The 19,047-nt window shown below is 47.6% G+C and overlaps 1 protein-coding gene across 8 annotated transcripts in view; it reads right to left on the minus strand.

The window, feature by feature from the left end:
- The window catches only part of DAB2IP (DAB2 interacting protein), a 184,103-nt gene that overhangs the window by 107,424 nt on the left and 57,632 nt on the right, over nucleotides 1–19,047 (minus strand). For 4 of the 8 annotated variants that reach the window (XM_053996186.1, XM_053996187.1, XM_053996194.1 and 1 more), the window contains one exon: nucleotides 2,767–2,870. In XM_053996186.1, the coding sequence (XP_053852161.1) occupies nucleotides 2,767–2,870 (104 nt within the window). Of the gene's footprint in view, nucleotides 1–2,766; nucleotides 2,871–17,852; nucleotides 18,131–19,047 lie in introns of those variants that run through there. The other 4 variants (XM_053996189.1, XM_053996185.1, XM_053996184.1 and 1 more) reach the window with 4 other exon arrangements.

A 19,047-nucleotide genomic window follows, 5' to 3' on the forward strand; every position in this document is an offset into this window, starting at 1 on the left:
GACAGAATACAGATGTTTCCTCAAGTTTTTTGGCAATTTGGACTCTGCTGGCCTGGGATATTTTCCTAGAAAACGAAGTAAATTGGGCTCTAACAGAAGGAGTCAATAGATGGCAGTGCTTGATGGGATGGGAGTGAGTCCTCCCCAGTGAGCCTCAGCAAATCCTCCCCTGCAGCACTTCCCTGCAAGGTGGGCACAGTGAGGGATTTCACTGGCACTCAGCAGACTTTCCCAGCTTCTGGCCCCTGAGTTTGACAAAATAACCCCACAAACTTCAGGTTTAACCCATCTCACACCTCGAGCTATTGGGATTCACTGCATTCTCCTAAAAGCAAGGCTTTAACCACGGCCATGGAGAAGGAACACTTTGGTGTCCCCAGCCCTGCAGCATCACCAGCTCTGCCAGGTGCCCACGGGAAATGGAGACTAAAATCTGAGCACCTGGCTCTGAGAGCAGGCTCAGGACAAGGGAACTGAGCTCAGCTCCAGCCTCACTTGGGTTGGAGCCTCAAATTTCTCATTCTGCATCAGCTCATACAGAGCTCTGAGAGCACCAGGTGAAGGGAGGGATTTACATGGAAAATAATTCCTTTACAGCATGAGATAACCAGGACTAGAGGAGATTTTTCCAAGTTTTAGGAGCTTCATTAAAAATTTCTTTCAGGAGAAGGGGTAAGAACAGGACTTGATTTTCAAGGTTTATACTCTATAATTCAAAAACTACCAGGAGCTCTTGTTTTCAAAAACCACAATGCCCAATTATCTGTAACCTGCCTGGCAGACTTCTGTATGGGAAGGGAAGTTCCCAAATTTCCACCCTAGTTTGCTCTAGTTTTGAAATGAAAGAAAGCAACTGGGAATGCAACACTGCCAAAATAGCTGAAACCAATGTCTCCTGAGCTTCACAGGCCCTTGGAGACTCAACAGCAGAAGGATGGAGATGTCAGGGAAGAACAATCAGCTGTAAAATATGAAAAGCTTACAATTTCCAAACCTACAACAGCAGGCTCAAAAGTAATAATCCCATTACCACTAAACTAAGGCACTAATTACTATTCCCATTGGCTGGAGTGGACTGACTGCTAATGTTCCTCTGGTTAATGAAGGAAGGTGAGGGAGAATATATTTCTAAAGTCAGACATCTGCTGAGGGCTGGGCAGCCGTGCCAACTGTACCTAATGAAGCCATTCATATTAATGCACTGACACTGGGAGGGGGCGCAAGGGAGAAATGAGATGAGGGTGGATTTGAACTCAGAGAAGACAAATGTCATGTATTACCCATGTGATGGCTGCCCTTATTTAATCCACACTGAGTAACAGAGCTGCTTAAAGCAAGGAACTGCATCCCACATCAGCTGTTCCACCACCAGCTGCTCAAAGCTGGAATAGCTTCTCTAAAAACCCAAAAAGCGGGATATATGCCATTGGAAAGGAATAAACAGCTTTTTATCTTCTTTGACTACAGGGACACTAAGAAAAATATTCCCAAATCCTCTGTCCTGTGAAGAATCCAGATTTTCCCATCATGTTTTGCTGTTTTTACCAACCAGCAGTAGTTGTTTAAGGTTCAAGGATACTCATTCACTGAGATGAATAGGTTCTGATGGCTGGAAGAACAATTTCTAGAACTAAAATAAACTACTTGTCCAAACTGCTAATCATGACTCATTCAGCACTGCAAATGTTCTCAGGTGAACTGGGTGTGCTCAGATTATTTTTTTCAGATTGCACCATTGTCTTTGCTTTGAAATTCTGGTTCTGCCTCCCTGAGTTTGGTAAGCAGTTGAGTCTGTAAAGAAGGTGTGGCCTGCAGAGAAGACCTGCATGGAGCAAACCTGCTGCATTTGTGTCTCCTCTGAATAAAAACAGCTTTGTGTGCTGAGAGCCAGCCCAGACAGCTGATGTGTGCAGGGAGTGGGGAGTGGGGAGGGGACTCTGTGCTCACATCCTCACACTGCACTGACACCGGGCAGTGCCAGCCAGGGCTCAGCACTGACAGATCCCATTCCTGGGGTCCCTGACTGTCAGTGGACACAGCAGTGCCCTTCCCATGGAGCACCAAGACCACTGGTAGTCATGCTAGAGAACAACCAGTGACATCTCAAAGCTCAGGGATCGAAGCCATGGAAAAAGTGGATGGTTCCTCCAGGCTCCTGCTGGGACAAGATCCCAGGCTCTGGGCAATCCCAGCTTGGCAGGTGTCCTGTGAGTTAATGACAGGTTCCTCCAGAGGAGATTTTCTCTCTGTAGGAGTGTGAGCACACACTGTACAGCTGCAGACAGGTAAATGCACCCAGGAATACACTGCACCAGGACTCGCCAAGGAAACCTCTCCAGGAAAGTCTCCCAAGTGAAGCTCCAGACTCCACTCAAACCCTACTGCTCCACCAGGATGCATCTGGCACCTGCTTGTTGCTAACAGTGGCTATGAGCACCCCATTTCCCTAGGCTGGGTCACTCTGCCCAGGGCCTGGCATCAGCCACGCTGCCATAGCAAGCCCAGGGCCATGGAAAAGGGCATTGTAAGCCAGTAATAAAAACTCTCCACAGTCACTAGAGGCTGAGAAAGAAATGTCTTAATTTGCAGCAGAAGATATTTGGGTTAGGCACTGGAAACAGTCCCATCTTGCCATGGACAAACAAGTGAGCAGCCAGTTTCACACACAGCACTTCTTCTCTCAGGGTGAGCAGGTTCCTTTCCCCTCTGGCAGCCCCCCAGGCCTCGTTAGGGTCCCCCGGCCCTGCTGAGAGGGGAGACACTGACCGTGACGCGGAAGGGCGTTGTGGCCGCGGGCTCCATGGCGGGGTTCTTCTCCGAGATGCCGCTGGGCATGCTGCGCCTCTGCCCGCAGCGCTCCGGGGGGGACTCTGGGGACAGAACACAAGGGACAGTTACCAACCCAGCAGCACAGGGACAGCCCTGCAGGGCCAGCAGGCCGTGCAAAATGTGGCGTCTCCCTCCGAGATGTCCCCGCGAATGAGGCGGCGCGACGACCCCACGGATTCCACTGGCATTTCCCCGAGCTGCCTGAGCAACATTCCACCAGCAAGACTTTCACCTTCAACAATTAGCATTTTTATACAACTGTAAGCTGCAGATAATGCCTGGCAGGTTGGCATTATCATTATTTCCAGCCTGCAGATGAGTAAACAGAAACTGCATTGAGATGAGTGAGAATTATATGCAAAGTACAGATCCGTGCACTTGTGGATTTGATCCTCCTCAGGAAAACTGCTAATGGAGTTAGAGGCACAGGATGCTGAAGTTACCTCTCTAATTCCTCTAGCAATTTGCTTTGGAACCAGGAAAAAAATCATTAAATCCTGCTTTTGATAAAGTATAAAATGAGGCTAGGAATACTTACCTCCTTCCCCATTGGCAAGGAAGGGAGGGGGGCTGAAAAGGTAAAATTAACAACTATGCTCAACACTGAGGAGATTTAGAAAGATGTTAGGACAGGTCAGCTACAGCATTGTAAGGTGGTGTTTTCTCAGTTCACAAACCCTTTTTGAAAGCACCATGGAACTCAGAAAAACAGATTTATTTCCAAGCTTTTTTATTCCATTCAGTGATGCTCAGACCTTGTAACAAGCTTTCCCTCCCGAAACCCCTCCAGAGTCCTCCTTAGCCAAGCATTTCCATGGATGTTGTCTCCTCAGCAAGGTTCTGCCCTTGCCAAAGCCTGACTGTAAGAAACAACTAACACCAGCAATTCCACCTGACAACTCCTGAGATGTGCCTTAAACCGTTCCAAAAGAACAGACTGAGATTCCAGCCGTGGATGGGGTGAGGTGCTGGCTCTTCCTTGGCTGCCACATAACCTGTGTGAAACTCAGCCAGCCCAGAGCAGCAGCTCACTGCCTTCCCAACTTCCAGCCGAGCCGTCAAATGTCTGGGGCACTTTCTCTGCAGAAAGCTGCACTTTGAATCTCAAGCAGTAAAATCCTTTGGTCCTTTCTCTCAGAAGATTCAGGCTCCCACCCCATTCCTTTGAGTCTTCTTTTGCTTTTGGACTGTCATAAAGAAACTACTTGATTACAGCATTTTGAAAGTGAGCTCGAGATGACACCTGAAGAAGCTGCTTTGCATTTTCTTAATGACCGGAAAAATGAACTTTGTTTAAAGCATTTCTCACACACCTGGCTGGAAAACAGGAATGATGGCATTACCTGAAAGGCAGCTACAAGAAATTACTTTCCTCACGTGCTCCCCAGCCCCAAACACTGCTCAGCACTGAGGGAAAGTACCTGTATGGGGGTAACAGCCCCCCAGCTTAGCTTCTTACTTCATCATTAAAATATACCCCAAGCAGAGCCAGCAAACACATCAGTGTGACCCCAGGCCAAACACGGAGCTGGCTTAGCACCTAAACCCTCCTATAATTATTAAACTTATGGTTCGTGAAATGTTTGGAGTCAAATCTCCATTTTAGCTTCTTTAAGCACTGTGGGTTTCACTGCAGGAGAGACATGTTACAAAACCCTCTGGAAGAAACCAGAAATAACCAGAAGGAGGGGTGGGTGTGGGTGTTGGAGGGGACGTGGGGAGAGCTGTTTGTTTTAAAGGTTAATAAAAATAGCTTACAGGTAAATTAGTAACTCCAGGAATGTACAGCAGAACAGCTTTACATGGAAAGCAGTATGAATATATAAAGGTTTAAGTGCCCTTTTTACTTCTTCAAGGCTGGAGGAACCATCTCAGGCTGGGTCACTCTGCCCAGGGCCTGGCATCAGCCACGCTGCCATAGCAAGCGCAGGGCCATGGAAAAGGGCACTGTAAGCCAGTAATAAAAACTCTCCACAGTCACTAGAGACTGAGAAAGAAATGTCTTAATTTGCAGCAGAAGATATTTGGGTTAGGCACTGGAAACAGTCCCATCTTGCCATGGACAGTCACACCCTGGAACTGCTGGAGCAGAGGGAGAGCTCTCCCTGCCCAGAGAGGTTCGGGGACAAAGGGCTGCCTTTCCTCCCCCTCTCCTGGGGGAGACAGATACCACACACCTCCTGAAATTCCTTCCAGCCTTATTTCCTGTGATTTCTGTCAAATTTGCCCGCTTGTGCATAAAATAAGCAAGCTTATTATATTTATTCAGTGTCTGATTTCGGCCTTTTCTTCCCAACCTCTCCCAAACTTCCATCTCTGTCCAGACAGACACGGTGGCAGTTCTGCGTCACCTCTCAATAGCACAGAGGGCCCAGGGCTCATCCACGTTATACAACACAGGAGAGAGAAATAAACAACAGGGCTTCCTGCTTTTCCAAATATTTACAGAAGGCAGCAATGTTTTGGGTTTCCCCCTGTGCAGAGTAAGATCTTCAAAGAGAAACTTCCTTGAAATTTTCAAGCCTCCCAAAAGCTCTCCCAGGTTATCCCCACATAGATGGGCCAATATACTATTGGCTGTGGAAGGCACCAGGAGGTTTTTAAGTTGAACATATCCCACTGCCAAGAGGACACACAGCACTGCAAACACTGCACATTCATTCAGGACCTCGGGCTTATGAGTATTTCTGAAACTCTTTCTGTACAGTAATAAACACATTTGGTTTGTTAACTAATTCAAGGCACTGGAACTGACAGAATAATTAATCCTCGCTCCACTCTCCATGCCTGTTTTTCATGCTGTGGAATCGTTATGGAGCAGCACAGCAATCTCCCCAAGGCTCCAGGGCAGCAGCAGAACAGGCTGTGAGCAGCTCCTGGCACCCAAACTCTTGTTTAACCCACCCGACATCACTGCCTCCTTTGACTCCACTTCTCAGACGCTGCTCCAAGCAGGTTGTTATGTGTAACAAACACCCAAACAACTGTTACTACTGTTTACTCTTCACTTAGCAAGTGAGGTGTTCTCTCATTTGCACTACCTGCTCCTGTGAATCCCAACTAGTCCAAGAGATCATCAGTATTACACTTTCAATCTGGAGAATAAAATACATTAACTCCTGTTTGTTCACCTCTCTTCACACTCCCCTCTCTCTCACAGAATTCCAGGGATCAGCCAGTGGAAGAGACAGCGTGAACAAAAGCAAAGTGAGGCCGCTGGACGGAATAACAACAAGCAGGCACTTCCCAGCAAGTCGATTTCCTGATAAGAACCTGCTCCAGCTCCAGGCAAGAAAGGGAGGTACGACCTGAGTGCTGGGAGAGAAGTCAGCGAGGAGAAATCGTCTCCCTGAACTCACCAGAAGGAAGCCGTGCTGGCGAGCAGCGCACATGCCATGGCACTCGGAAGGAGCCGGGAAGGAGAGGAGGAGAGGTGATGACTTCATCAGAGGCAGCGAGAAAGAGAAGAATGCCTGGAATGCCAGAGCAGGCAGCAGCACCGGGAGACACGGCAGGAGCGCAGGTTGCTGCTCCCAGCGCCGGGATGTGCCTACGGAAAGGAGACTTTGGAGCGCAACAAAACTTCACCAGATCCTCTGGAGGTGACGCAGGAAACTACGAGTTCTCCAGAGGCAAGAGCCGGTGGGAAAGGTGCCGCAGGCAGCCCTGGAGAGGTCAGGCTGCTCCCGAGCTCGGCACTGAGCCGCCGGTGGGGCTGAGCTCCTCCCTGTCCTGCCCCACCGGGCACTGCCCGACATCGCAGGTGCCCCAGCGCTGCCAGGGTGGAGTTTCTGTGAAACCAGAGGGAACAGGAATTACCGGTCTCCTGCTCATACAATTACAGGCCATGAATTAATTTTATTGCTTAATGAATTTAGGTGTTATTCCTCTAATTTCTGCATTATCTAATAAGTCCTTATTACAAACCCAAGAGAGGAGAGGAGGAGGCATGGTGACAGTGATTTGACGTGGCTCACGGTAGCATTTACGAATGAAGAACAATCCCTGGAGAACAGGCATCTGTAGTGCCTGCGTGATTCCACATACTCAGGAGAGGCTGCAGAAAAATCTACCTTTCAGACAGCTTTGGGTGGCCACAGGAGCCCAGGAGAAAAGATGGATCTTTAGTCTGAATCCAAATGGGGATTTAGAAGGGAATAGAGGCACTTTTAAAAAGCAGAATAGGCAATGACAGAAGATAATAAACACTGAGCCGACTTTCCCCTTCACAAGGTGTGAAGAACTTTGAGTGGGAAGCAGAGGTGCCAAAATGTCTGATTTCCAGTGACAAAGAGGCTGCGAGAGGTTGTGAAAGCCCTTCCTGCTCCCATCAGCTGGCCCGGGAATGCAGCTGCAGGGCCACCTTTGCGGTTCAGTTACCTGCAGAAGTATTTATTTGAATGTATCACCCAGAGCCCTGCTGGTCCACAGAGAATTCCAGCTGATCCCTTACAGCAGCGTTAGAACCATACAAATTAATTAAAAACCAAACCTTTATTAGGCAATAAAATAGACTTTTAAATGAAAATGGTCATGAAGCAGAAGTTGAGGGCAGGTGCTGGTGCCCTCTGAAGGAGCAGACTCCTCTGAAAGCAAAGCTAATGAACACAGAGAGGGCGTTCTCCAGGCTAAGGGAAGCCGTGTCACCCCTGCTTCTTATGTTAGAATAAAATTATTTCTTTTTGCATCTTAGAATCTCTGGTTTAAACATTTATAAACTTCCATAAAGCCCAGCAATCCCCCTGGCTGTACCCACAACTCTTCCACATCAGAATCACTGATTTACTCCCCAGTCATTTCATGCTCCAAGCAGAAATAGTTTCACATTTTCTCATGCTCTCATGACCTTTCCAGACAATTAAGAACACTGTTTACAGAGCTACAGCTTGTAAAAATCCCTCTCTCTTATCTGTTTACATACAGACCAAAAAAATAAATTGGGATCATTACTCACCTTCTGGGCTACACTCTGGCACCAAATACTTCGAATTAAACAACTGAGTCTATGCCTACAGTTAATGCTCCCCACGGCGACTACACCAAACTGATCCAGCTTCTTACCAGTGCCTTGTTTCCCCCACAGGGGACTTCAGTGGTACAAAAGCACCACATTCAGTGTGTCTCTGATGACTGTGCCCCTGCCTAAAAGCAGCAAAGCGCACCTGAAGCACCAATTAGAGCCACACAATTCTCTGCAGCTCCAAGAACGGTGGCTGGGACAGTTGTGTCAACTGAAGAGCCTTGTTAGAAGTGGCTGGAATACAGAAAACAAATCCCAGAAAATACCAGAACACACTGGTTCCCTCAGCTAAAGTCTGTTAGCATCTTTTCTCAAAGTGGGACTAAGATCTCCTGAAAGAAGAGCTTTTTCTTTGTTAAATAACGATTTGGAGTGACACTGACCTTTGCCACGGCACGCTGTGCACTTTAATGGATCTCCCCTCATCTCTGTGTCAGGTTCCTGGATATCATGGATTTAATATTCCTCATCCTGCTCCTGAGCCAGTGCTACTAATGGCTCTTGAATCTAGTACTGAAAAAAGCTCTGCCAGTTTTCTGAGTACTTGGTATGTATCTATTCCTCTATTTTCTCTATTACCCAGTAAGAGAACTCTTCTCCCAGAGCTGCCACGGGGCTTTTTGATGTGTGCAAGCAGCAAAGACTCTTCCCTTGACTTTCTGCGGGCTCTGGCTGCCTGCTGCCGCAGCCCCTTCTCCCCTGGAAAGCTGGGGTGGGATTTCCATCCCCCAAGGCCGGGATGAGCTGCTGTGCCCCCCCAGCAGCGGGATGTGTGTGACAGCCGCGATCCCGGTGCCTCACTAGATGGAGCTGGAGGCCCTTGGCTGGCCAAGCGCTCCCAGCCCCGGCCCAGCGGCAGCGCTGGGAATTCTCCCGCTGCGCTTTGGCTGCTGGCTCACTTGATGGTCAGTGGAGTTGAGAGCGCTTTCCCTGCACTTTCTCTGCTCTTTCCCTGCTGTGGAGCCATCCCAGCACAGCCGGGCACTCTGACTGAGACCCAGGGCAAGTCCTGCCCCCCAGAAATGCAGGTGGAACACAGCCTTTAACCTGAGGAGACAGATTAAATGTATTTGTCAAGGGAAAATCCCTCTCCAAGGGCAAAAGGGAAAGAAGAGAACAGCACTAATGGGAAAGGAAAGCTGAGGTAATTCTCACTGTGAGAAGTCTGAAAATACAGCAGCTTCTGAGTGCTACAAGCCTGGAGACCAGATCAGATCCATGTGCATGAGGCACAGCTGCAGGTCCCAGACCTGGTGCCAGGGACAGAATCCACAAGACTCTCCCCTTCTAAAGATAAACAGCAAATCATGCTGATCGAGCAGCCTGTAGTACAAACTCCATTTTACTGTCTGGTATTTTTAAACTAGATATGTGTATATATATCTGGTATTTTTATTCTTTCATTATTAGTCTCTGAGATAAAATATGTATGATATTTATCTTCCTCTGCTATGATATCCACAGAACAAATTCCTCCTCTGCTAACGGCATATCATTAGGAGCCTTTTCTCCAGGGTGGAATTGAAATCAAGCTCAGACTTAAAAAATACATCAGAAAAAGCTGAAATTCTATCCTGGTTGGGGGCCAGATCGTGGTGACTGCCAATACCCTGGCTGAAGTGGAAAGGATGATAAAGTGAAGTGGAACATCAGCATCCTCCCTTGTGATGATAAAGACAAGCAACACAGAGTGTGGAGAACAAGGAGTCAGCTCTGGGGAGATTTAAATTAGGCTCATCCATCATGCTGAACCTTCCTGCAAAGATTCTGCTCTGTCACCACGAGCTTTCTTGCAGCACTTTATCCACAGAGGCAATCTGAGGGCAAGAAGAAACTTCCATACTCTGCAATCCCTGTCACTGGAGGTGGCACCTGGACACACCACCCAGGACAGGGCTGGCTCTGTCCCCTGCCTGTGAGGGTTGGCTGGGGGCTTTCCCCCAGAGCTGACCTGGACAGCTGAGCTGAGCAGGCCAGAACAGCTCCCTTCACATGAAGCACCCTCAGGAGAAATGGAAACTTCACACAGTTCATTCCCAGGCCATTTTTCCAGCCGTGGAACAGGTCTGTACTGGTAACATGCAAATTAAATAAATAAATACTTAATTTATAAGCATGATTCATCAGAGGTTTCATCTTCTACAGCAAAGAAACAGATGTTCTATTGATGGCACTTCATTAGAGAGATAAATGGGGTCACACACGTATCTCTGTTCACATCCATCTGCATAATAGACCAAACATTAAGATTTGAATTTCACATGGTGCATGTGGCTCTCAGAGCAGCCTCAGAGAGTCTCAATGCCCAGAGCCTGCTCACCCACCTCAGATTGTCTCAACAGCCAAGAACTTTAATTCTGCTCAGAAAAGCAGGAGCCTGGGATTTAACACTGGCTATTTAGGAGACAGTTTCACTGGAAACACATAAGAATACTGGATTTTAAGTAATGGGTGGCAGTGATTTTTTGTACCCACTGAAGTGCAGGATCTGTCACGAGGAAGCAACTCAAAGCAGCAGTGACAGCAAAGTCTGGAACCACTGTTCTTCCCCCAGTTCAAGTCAGGGAGGGTTAGGATTGGGGACAGGGTTAGGGAGAGCTGAGAGGGATTTTCTGGTTTCAAATGTTGATGCAGGAGGCCTCAGATTTCCCCTAGCAAACAGAAACAAGTCTCCTGCACTTCAATAGGCATTAACAGAAGATAATGCTTATAAAAATGAGTGGTATTCTTTCCAGAGACGTTGGCTGTGCCTTTGCTGTGTGTGGATGTGCGTGTGTGCACAGCTGTGTCAGGCACAGCAGCTCTGCACACCTGGGCAATGCCCCCCTGTGCCCAAAGCACAGCTGGGCATCCATCCCTGCTCACTGCTGCTCCCCATCCATCTCTCCTCTGGCTGCTCTGACTCTCTTAGCAATTGTTTCACTATTAGAAATTGTGGAATGTAAATCCTAATTTATTGTGACTGATCCTTTTATTTCCTCTGGGGGTGGGTGGGTATTTCTGCTCCTCTCCCACAAACCTGCTCTGCAAACACTCGCAGGTGGCAGCTGCACACTCACTCTGCAGTTTTCAAGCAAACAACACCAGTGCCAAGGAGAGACAAGGAACATTAAAAACCAGTCGTGTTTTCACTTCCCAACCTATTTTTGAAACAGGAGGGAGCAGGAGAATGTTCTTACCTACACCAACACTGACATTTGCATTTTCCATCCTAAAAAATATGCCAGATCTGTGTTGGAATTTCTCCCTCCAGAACTGCCCTGCAGTCACTCTGAGGAGCAAATGGGCACTTGAACAGCAATACTGCAACCCTGCAGAACAATTCAGCAATTTAGTGACCACCATTCACCTTCCTGGGGAGGTTCATGCACCCCACCCCACTCTCTGAAATTTCATTTTGGTGTTCATCCGACTTTCAGCTGATCCTAGAAGCAGAGTTATGTAAATGAACACCAAATGTTCTCACTTCAAACACACCAGCCCCATCAAAATGTGTTCTTGTCTAAGGGCATAAAGGTAATAATTGGTAACCTTTGACTGCTAAAAATGTAAAGGGAAAATATCTTTCATTTAAAACTTGCTCGTTTGGTTACCATGGACACTGCTTAATCATGAAGGATGACTATTACTTGTTCCTATAGAAACCAAGAAGCTTAAGAAGCATCCTGTAATTTAACTCCAGACGCCAAATTTTACACCAGTCCCCCTATTAGCACATTTGGGTACTTCAGAACAAGCCCTGGCTTGATCTCTGACTTTAAAAGAAATTCAGTGATGCAGAAATGCTGTAAGAAACCAAAAATATGAGCATGTAAGGTACAAAAAAAACCTGCACTTCACATAAATTGGTTTCTTCAAAAGGAAACATTAAGTGCTCAGCATCTGAGGATTCCTCTTTCAGTGCAAACGTTAACGAAGCAAAACTCTGGTTGTCTTTATTCCTGTCAGTGTTCTCCAAGTCCATACAATTGCAGGGCAAGTTCTTTCTCCAACTGAATGCTTCAATGCTCAGCTTAAGATGAACTTCTGGAGCAGTGTGAGAGCCTGGGATTCCTAATGAGCCTCTGGGAGCCGCCTGTGGTCCCAGCCTGGCTCTCCAAAGCAGGCCTGCAATAAAAGCATGTCCCTCATGCAAGGAAAAAACCAATAGGCAGCACAAACCTGCAAAATTCAGGCCATGTGTTGCTCTAACAAGTCTTTTAGAGTTTATGCTTATTAATAAAACCACAACACTTGTCTGGCACTGCTCATCACCTCAAAGCTTTACCTTCAGCACCAAAGAAACATTAGTCAGAATCTCTCTCTTGAGTAGCTCTGGGGGGAAAAAGCTTCCAGAAATTACCTGTGGCTGACACTGCTCCTTGACCCTCACCAGCTCTAGGTGGGGAATGGATTCCGAATTTTCAAAAAGCCATCCATTTTTCCATCCTCTGATTCCCAAAGGAATCAGTGTAAAAGCCTGACCCCGAGGCTGCACAAACCAGTGACAGGAGTCGGGAGTTCTGTGCACCTTCCTCCACAAGCGTATACACAAACACACAAGCAATTAGTGCCTGACTCTAAAATATTCTCTGGAGTGTCGCAAAGGAAAGCAAACTACCCTCAGCAGTGTCTGAACTGCAAAAAGCAGAATTGATAAAGCCCAAATGAGAACGTTCCCTGACCCAGCTCGTTCCCATCTCTATTGAGAGCAGAGTGAATTAAAGGATTAGAGAGTGCCTTCAGTGCAATAACTTAGGGGATTAGTGGCACACTAGAAGACCTTCAAGGGAAATACAGGTTTAAAAGCTTTAAAAGGCAGCTCTGTGTCTAAATTGTTTGGACTGCCACAGCTGTAAGGAGACAAACTTACTCTAATACATGAGTGATCATGAAAAGTCTGCTGAAACCCCTCGAAGCATGTTTTTGGAAGCAGTTCTAGTTTGGACTCAGACCAGGGTTTTTAACCTCTTTCTCATTTAGTACCCATGGCTTGTAGATAAAAACTCATTCTGCATTACTCGAGAGCAAATCTGCTACTTAATTCCTTTCAGAGCAGTCAGCCCCTCTCAGGAACACTGTCAGGGGAGAGGGCTGGAAACAGAGATAAAGGAAGAGCTGAGCAAAAAGTGACAGTGCTCCTCAGAGATTCCCACTGGGGTTTCCCAGGGGAACTTTTACAACTTGATTCATTTTTGATCTCGTAGGAATTCCTCACAGAGAACACTCACTGAGTGTGGATGCTCCTGCATTTCTGGAGGACGTGGGGCAGGGCAGGGGTTGCTGTAGGAGCAAAGGGAGTCAAGGCACTGCTGCCACCTCGCTCCCGCTGAAGGGTCAGTCCAATAAATTTGCCTGCAATAAATTCACTCTAAATTTTTGCTTATCAAAGGGATTCTGAGATTTAAGCATTGTTTAATATCAAAACAATTCCAGAATTCCTCCATCACACACCACTTCCCAAGTCATTAAATTTAGTCTTGATTTTTCCTAGACAATGAAGCATTGAACAAACACAGCAAAGTCTCAGCTGGAGCACTGGTGCTAAAAATAGCACAGCTGCCAGTGAGTATTTCCTATAAACAGCACAGCTTTAAACATTTTGCATATCTTTTCTATGGGCATCTGTCAGCCATGCTGTTAAAATTTCAATGAAAGACTGCAAGACTTCTGTGGTGAAACAGAAAATGCCACAAAAGAGACTTGAAAAACAAAGCAATGATCATTGAAAAGTGCAAAGCAGGAAGGTCTCCTTTTCCTGGCATTTAAAAGACACCACCCTTGGAAATAAAATGGTCTGTTGCTAATATTTATTACTGGGCTCCTCACTTGCCTGCTTCCAGCCCTTAAACAAAAAACAAAGTCCTGCAGAGGTGGAAAGGGAGAAATTCCACCTGGCATTCCTTGTCCAACATCACTTTTTGTTAACGTGCTGCAGAACAGATTTTCAGCTAGGAAAGATTAGTGAGAGGTGACTGCAATTTCAGATGGCTTTAAATATAATAAAACCTCCTTAGTTGTTATGTCACTCTGGGACGTGCTGGGACAATTTTCCAGTTGCTGCTTCCCTTGTCCCAAGTGACTGCCTGAACCTCCAAGGTATTGATTATTTGGGTATAAGCTGATCTCTCCTTTATCACTTAACAGGTTTTGATTTCATCAAACAGAGAGACAAAGACTAAATTCCAGCTGTTTTCAACAGATGTGTATCTGAATAGCCTGTGCTGACCCAGCCTGACCTTGGCCTCCCAGCTCAGTGTTCAGTGCTCTGAAATTCTGGGTTTTGCTGAAGATCAATCAGTTTTCTCTTCATAGCAGCCATCAAAGGAAAGGAAGAAGAAAGTCTGTTTAATAAAAATCCTTTTCATAAAACACCTTGAAAAGCATCTGTGATAAACAGAACACAGAGCAAGACATTTATGTCTGAGGCTGACAGAGAGACAGAAGGATCAGGAACACTAAACCTTCAAGATCAGGAACTCCAATGTTCTCAAATTCTCAGGGCTTTGATGCCAGCTGATTGCCTGCAGAGTTTTGCACAAGAAAGCCCTGAAGCCAAAGCTGCATTTGGCTCAGAGATGGGACTGTGAATGGAGCACCCTGAGTGGTTTCTGTCAGCAAAGGGAATTTTCAGAACACTTCCCACTGACCCCCATTCCTTCATCGTGTCCATGAGTAAGGAGAAGTGGGGAGAGATCCTGAAGAAAGCCATGGACCCAAGTGCAGCCACAAGCAGGTGCTGCTGTCACTGAAATTCTCCTTGTCCCCTCTCTGCCTCCCAAGTACCTTCCACTACATCAGATGGGTCATCTGGGAGTAATTATAATTATTGCCATGATTCCTCCTGCAGTCCCACACGTCTCTGAGCTGAACAGATGGTCCAGGGGTTCTGCAGGTAGATTTTTATCTAACTAATGTTTACCTGCAGCACGTCCTGACCCTCTGTGGAGAGCAGAGCTGGGGGTTTCAGGCACTGTCCTCATTGCAGCAGAGGTTTCCAGTGCAGTGAAGCCTGTCTGCTTTACCCACTCCCAAACAGGCACGGTTTAAATGTGCTGAAGGCAGGAGCTCATCAGCTCCTCCGAGCAGCCTTCCCCTCCTGCTCAGCTCTGCCCTCCCCACCAGTGCCACTGGTCAGATATTCCAGCCTGGGCCTCCCAAAGGGGCAGAGTGACAAACACACCGACCTGTGATGGATGTGCTGAAGGCACCAGGGCTGACCAGAGAGCTCCAGAACAGAGGGTGCCATCACATGAACCATTGAACAAGCTGCTGTCACTGCCAACAGCTCCAAGTCCTGGACATTTTTCCGCACACTGAAGCAGGCTGGCTCCATCTGGAGTCCCAACAAAGAGCTCTCCCCTCCCTCCCCCAGATCCTTGCACAAAAAATGCAAACTCTGCTCACTTTGCCCAGCTGGAAGCACCACAGCAGCTCCTTCCTGAGGGAGTGGCTCTCTCTGTACCTCAGGAAGCAAAACCCATTTCCCAAACTGGGACTCAGCCCTCCCAGAGCTGTGCAAGCTGTAACCCCAGCCTGACTTTTCCTGCTGTTCCTGGGGCAGGATGGGCTCTGTCCCTCCATCCCTGGCAGCAGCAGCAGTGTCAGAAGGGCAGCTGTGGGTGGGTGGCATTGCCACTGGGGGGAGAGTGGGCTGTGGCAGTAGATAAATACATGTTTTCAGACACGACTCCTGTGTGTTCAGAGCCTGGGGGATACAGAGGGGGCTGGAAGAGAGCTCTGAGTCACAGCAAAGGCAGCACCTCAGACTCCTGGGTGCTCCAGCCTCAGCTCCAGCCCAGGCATTCATCATTTGGACGGATGCAGCCCAGGGAATGGTCCCACTCGGGGACAGGGATCCTGTGCCAGCAGAGATCTCCTCCTCCCTGGTAAATGTGTCAGGATTGCCCCACCCCCAGCAGGTTCCCTGTGCAAAAGCATCTGCTGAAGTGACATCCCTTGGAAAAGATCAACTTGCAGGTATCACAGCTCCTCCAGCAGAGCCACAGGCTCACCTGAGCCCTGTGGGGATCTTGGCAAAGGCTCCAGGGACTGCAGAGTACAAAAACTGCCAAGAGGATGCCTGGGAAACACACACGTGGCAAAGCAGACGTTGCCAATTCCTGTGAATTAACTCCAATCCCCCTGAATTAATGGCAACCTCCCACTAAGGATTCCTGACCTCTGAGAACCCCAGAGATGGCAAATCCACTGCGGATCAGCCTTTGGGGAGGGGGCCCTCAGCTCCCTCCTTCCTCCACACTTGCAGGGCTTGAATTCAACATTACATCACCCCCCAAAATCCAGAACCTCCTTCTGATTTCTGCATTTTCCACAGCCCCCAGACCCCTACAGTTCATCAATCTTCCAGTGGGAACAAAAACTGTTAAGGAAAGTATTCCTGCTGCATTATTCCAGTACTTCCATCACCCTGCCCAGCCTGGACCAAGCCCCCTCTGACCTGCTGTGTGACACCACCACTGCACAACAATACAGATCACAAATAGCGAGAAAATTCTCATCCAGCTTTGCAAATCCCTTTCAGATTTCCAGGTAAGAGGAGCTCAGCCAGTGCTGAGAGGCAGGGATCCCAGAGACAACACAAAATACTCCAGGAGAGATCAACAGCAACAAGATTTCAGCTGGTTCAAATCCAATTTCTTCCAAACTTTCGGACTGATTCCCATTTCCATCAAATCTGCCCGTATATTCCTCATGTTCCTGACAAATGATGCCATTAAGTTCACTTTGGGTTACCTAAATGAAACTGAACACATTTCGTTTGTCACAGTAACTGAAATGACAGTAAAATATTTTGGTTTTGCACAGCACACAAATAGAGAGGGAAAGGGAACTGGGACATGTTTGGGAGTTTACAAACACTCCTCCCTGACAGGCAAAACAACAACAACAACAACAACAAATCATACAAAGAAAACCACTGCCTGTTTGAAGGAAAAGCTGAAGTTGAGGGACTGATTTAGCTTCCTATTGTTTTCTCAGCAATGATTCAAAATCCTTAAAATCGTCCTGAGTGCCAGGAAAAGAGGAAAGAGAACACTGCACTGAGCTAAATCTTGTAGTGCTAAAGTCAAGTTTAAAATCTGCTTCATAAATCAGAATTAACTGCAGTGAGACAAGTCCAAGCCTGGATTTACACAGACACCTGACGTAAAGTTGCAGTTGTGCTTCTTATTCACACAATAACAAGAAAAAGGGAAATCTTTTCAGTTAATGGCTTTGATTAGGCTCACAGCATGATAAATACACCAGGACTGCCAGACTGCAGGGCAAACACAACCCTCTCCCCTCCTTTCTGAGAAAATTCAATAGGGAAACACTCACATATTCCCACTTTTTGGCTGCTTTAACGACAGGGAAAAGAACCAATAAACAGTTATTTCACAGTAGAAGAAAGAGAAAGGCAGAATAGCTTGTTTTAAAAATGCAACTGGGTCAGTTGCTGCCTCCAGTAGAAGGAATGGGCTGCCTGTGCCCTACAGAAACATCCCTCAGTGGACCTCCCTCCTGCTGCTGAGGACAAATAAGCCCTTTTAGAGCAGGATTTTTAAAAGTGCAAAGTGATTTGGGGCTTCAAGTCCCACAGGTTTCTGCAGTGCCTCGGGAGCCCAATCTTTAGGCTCTTTGGAAAATCCTACCCCTAAACTGTTGTCAGCTTTGTCATCTCAACCCCCTGGTGACACTCGGCTCATGAAGAACACGAAGTTCCAGCCACACATCTCTGCAGAGTGACACCATCTCCTAAGCACGGCTTTCCAAAGCTCTGCAAGCATCAACCAGGCCTCCAAACATCTCGGAGGAGCAGCTCCCTCAATGACACAAACTGCAGAGGGGTTAGCGGCACCAGCCGGGGTTAGAGCAGCCACGCCTGGCCCGAGTCCCTCGCACACTGACCTTGTGCAGAGCCCGAGCCGCTCCCGGGGCGCGGGGCCAGCGCCCCCTCCTCATCCTCACCTACCTACGGCAGCGGGCTGAGCACGGCAAGGAAAGAGCTCGCAATTACCCCTGCTAAGCCTGTTCCGGCTGCGGGATCTGCTTCGCTGTCTCTGCAGTCGGGACCTCCGGAGCAGTCGGTAGTAGTAGGACGGTCTCCCAGAACTTTTCCTGCTGTTCATGGACATTTTTGGATCTATTTTACACACACACGCACATGCAGGCACGGGTCCGCTCTCCCCTCTGGTACAGGAGCAAAACAGTCCCAGCGTTTTAATGAACTGGAGGGTGGTTCTTTGGAGGGGAAAGGGAGAGGGGGGAAGAGGAACTCTTCACTTGACACATTTAAAAAGAAAAACAACAAGGAGAAAACATAAAAGAGAGAGAGAGAGAGAGGAAAAAAAAAAAGCAGGGGGCACCGGAGTGCATGTCTCAGCCGAGGGAGGACTGGCAGCGAGCAAGATAAACTGTGCTAACAACTCCTGCCCCCAAAAAGATAAGGTTGCTGGAGAAGGAATAGGAAGCCAGAGTTGGCCCGGGCTCCTGAAACGTGAAGCATAGGCTGGAAGAAATCCTGGACTGGATCCTGTCCGCCAGACAGCAGCATCTGATCAAAGTGTCCTGGAAGCATTGCCAGCTGCTCCGGCCGCTCTGCCCTGCCCCGAGCAGCGGCCCCGGGCCGCAGCTCATCGCCGGGAGGAGGCGGCGGCTCTGCCGCAGGAGGGATCGGGACAGGCTGCGCTGGGGAAGGGGATAATGATTTCCTGGCCATGGGACACATGTTAATAATCATCATGGAGCAAAAGCCCCGGAAAATAAAGTGAAATTTGAGAGGGGAAAACTTTAATTAGAAGTTGAATGAACAGAGCTCCAGACTTCCCATGAGGCCCATTTCCTTTCAACATTCAAACTGAGTTATAGCACATCCCACAAATTAGAGAAAGGGCCTATTTACCATTTGGGTCCTGATGGCAGCGAAGATTCTGCCTCCGGCTCATATTGCTCCATAAAATTACATTTCAATGGGCAGAATTAACACTTTAAGCCATGGAAGAAAATAAACCTATATATATCTATATCTATATCTATATCTATATCTATATCTAACAGATAAAAAAATTCACTCCACATTTACTGTTCCAAAAGGTCAGAAGTGAATTGTCCATAATCTTGCACCTAAGCTCCTTCCCTTGATGGCACAAAAATGACTCTGAAGGAAGTGACAGAAAACATTTCAGAGACCCAGAATGGTGGCCAAGATCTGA

Source organism: Vidua macroura, chromosome 21 (assembly GCF_024509145.1).
Source record: "Vidua macroura isolate BioBank_ID:100142 chromosome 21, ASM2450914v1, whole genome shotgun sequence".
Classification (NCBI taxonomy): Eukaryota; Metazoa; Chordata; class Aves; order Passeriformes; family Viduidae; genus Vidua; species Vidua macroura.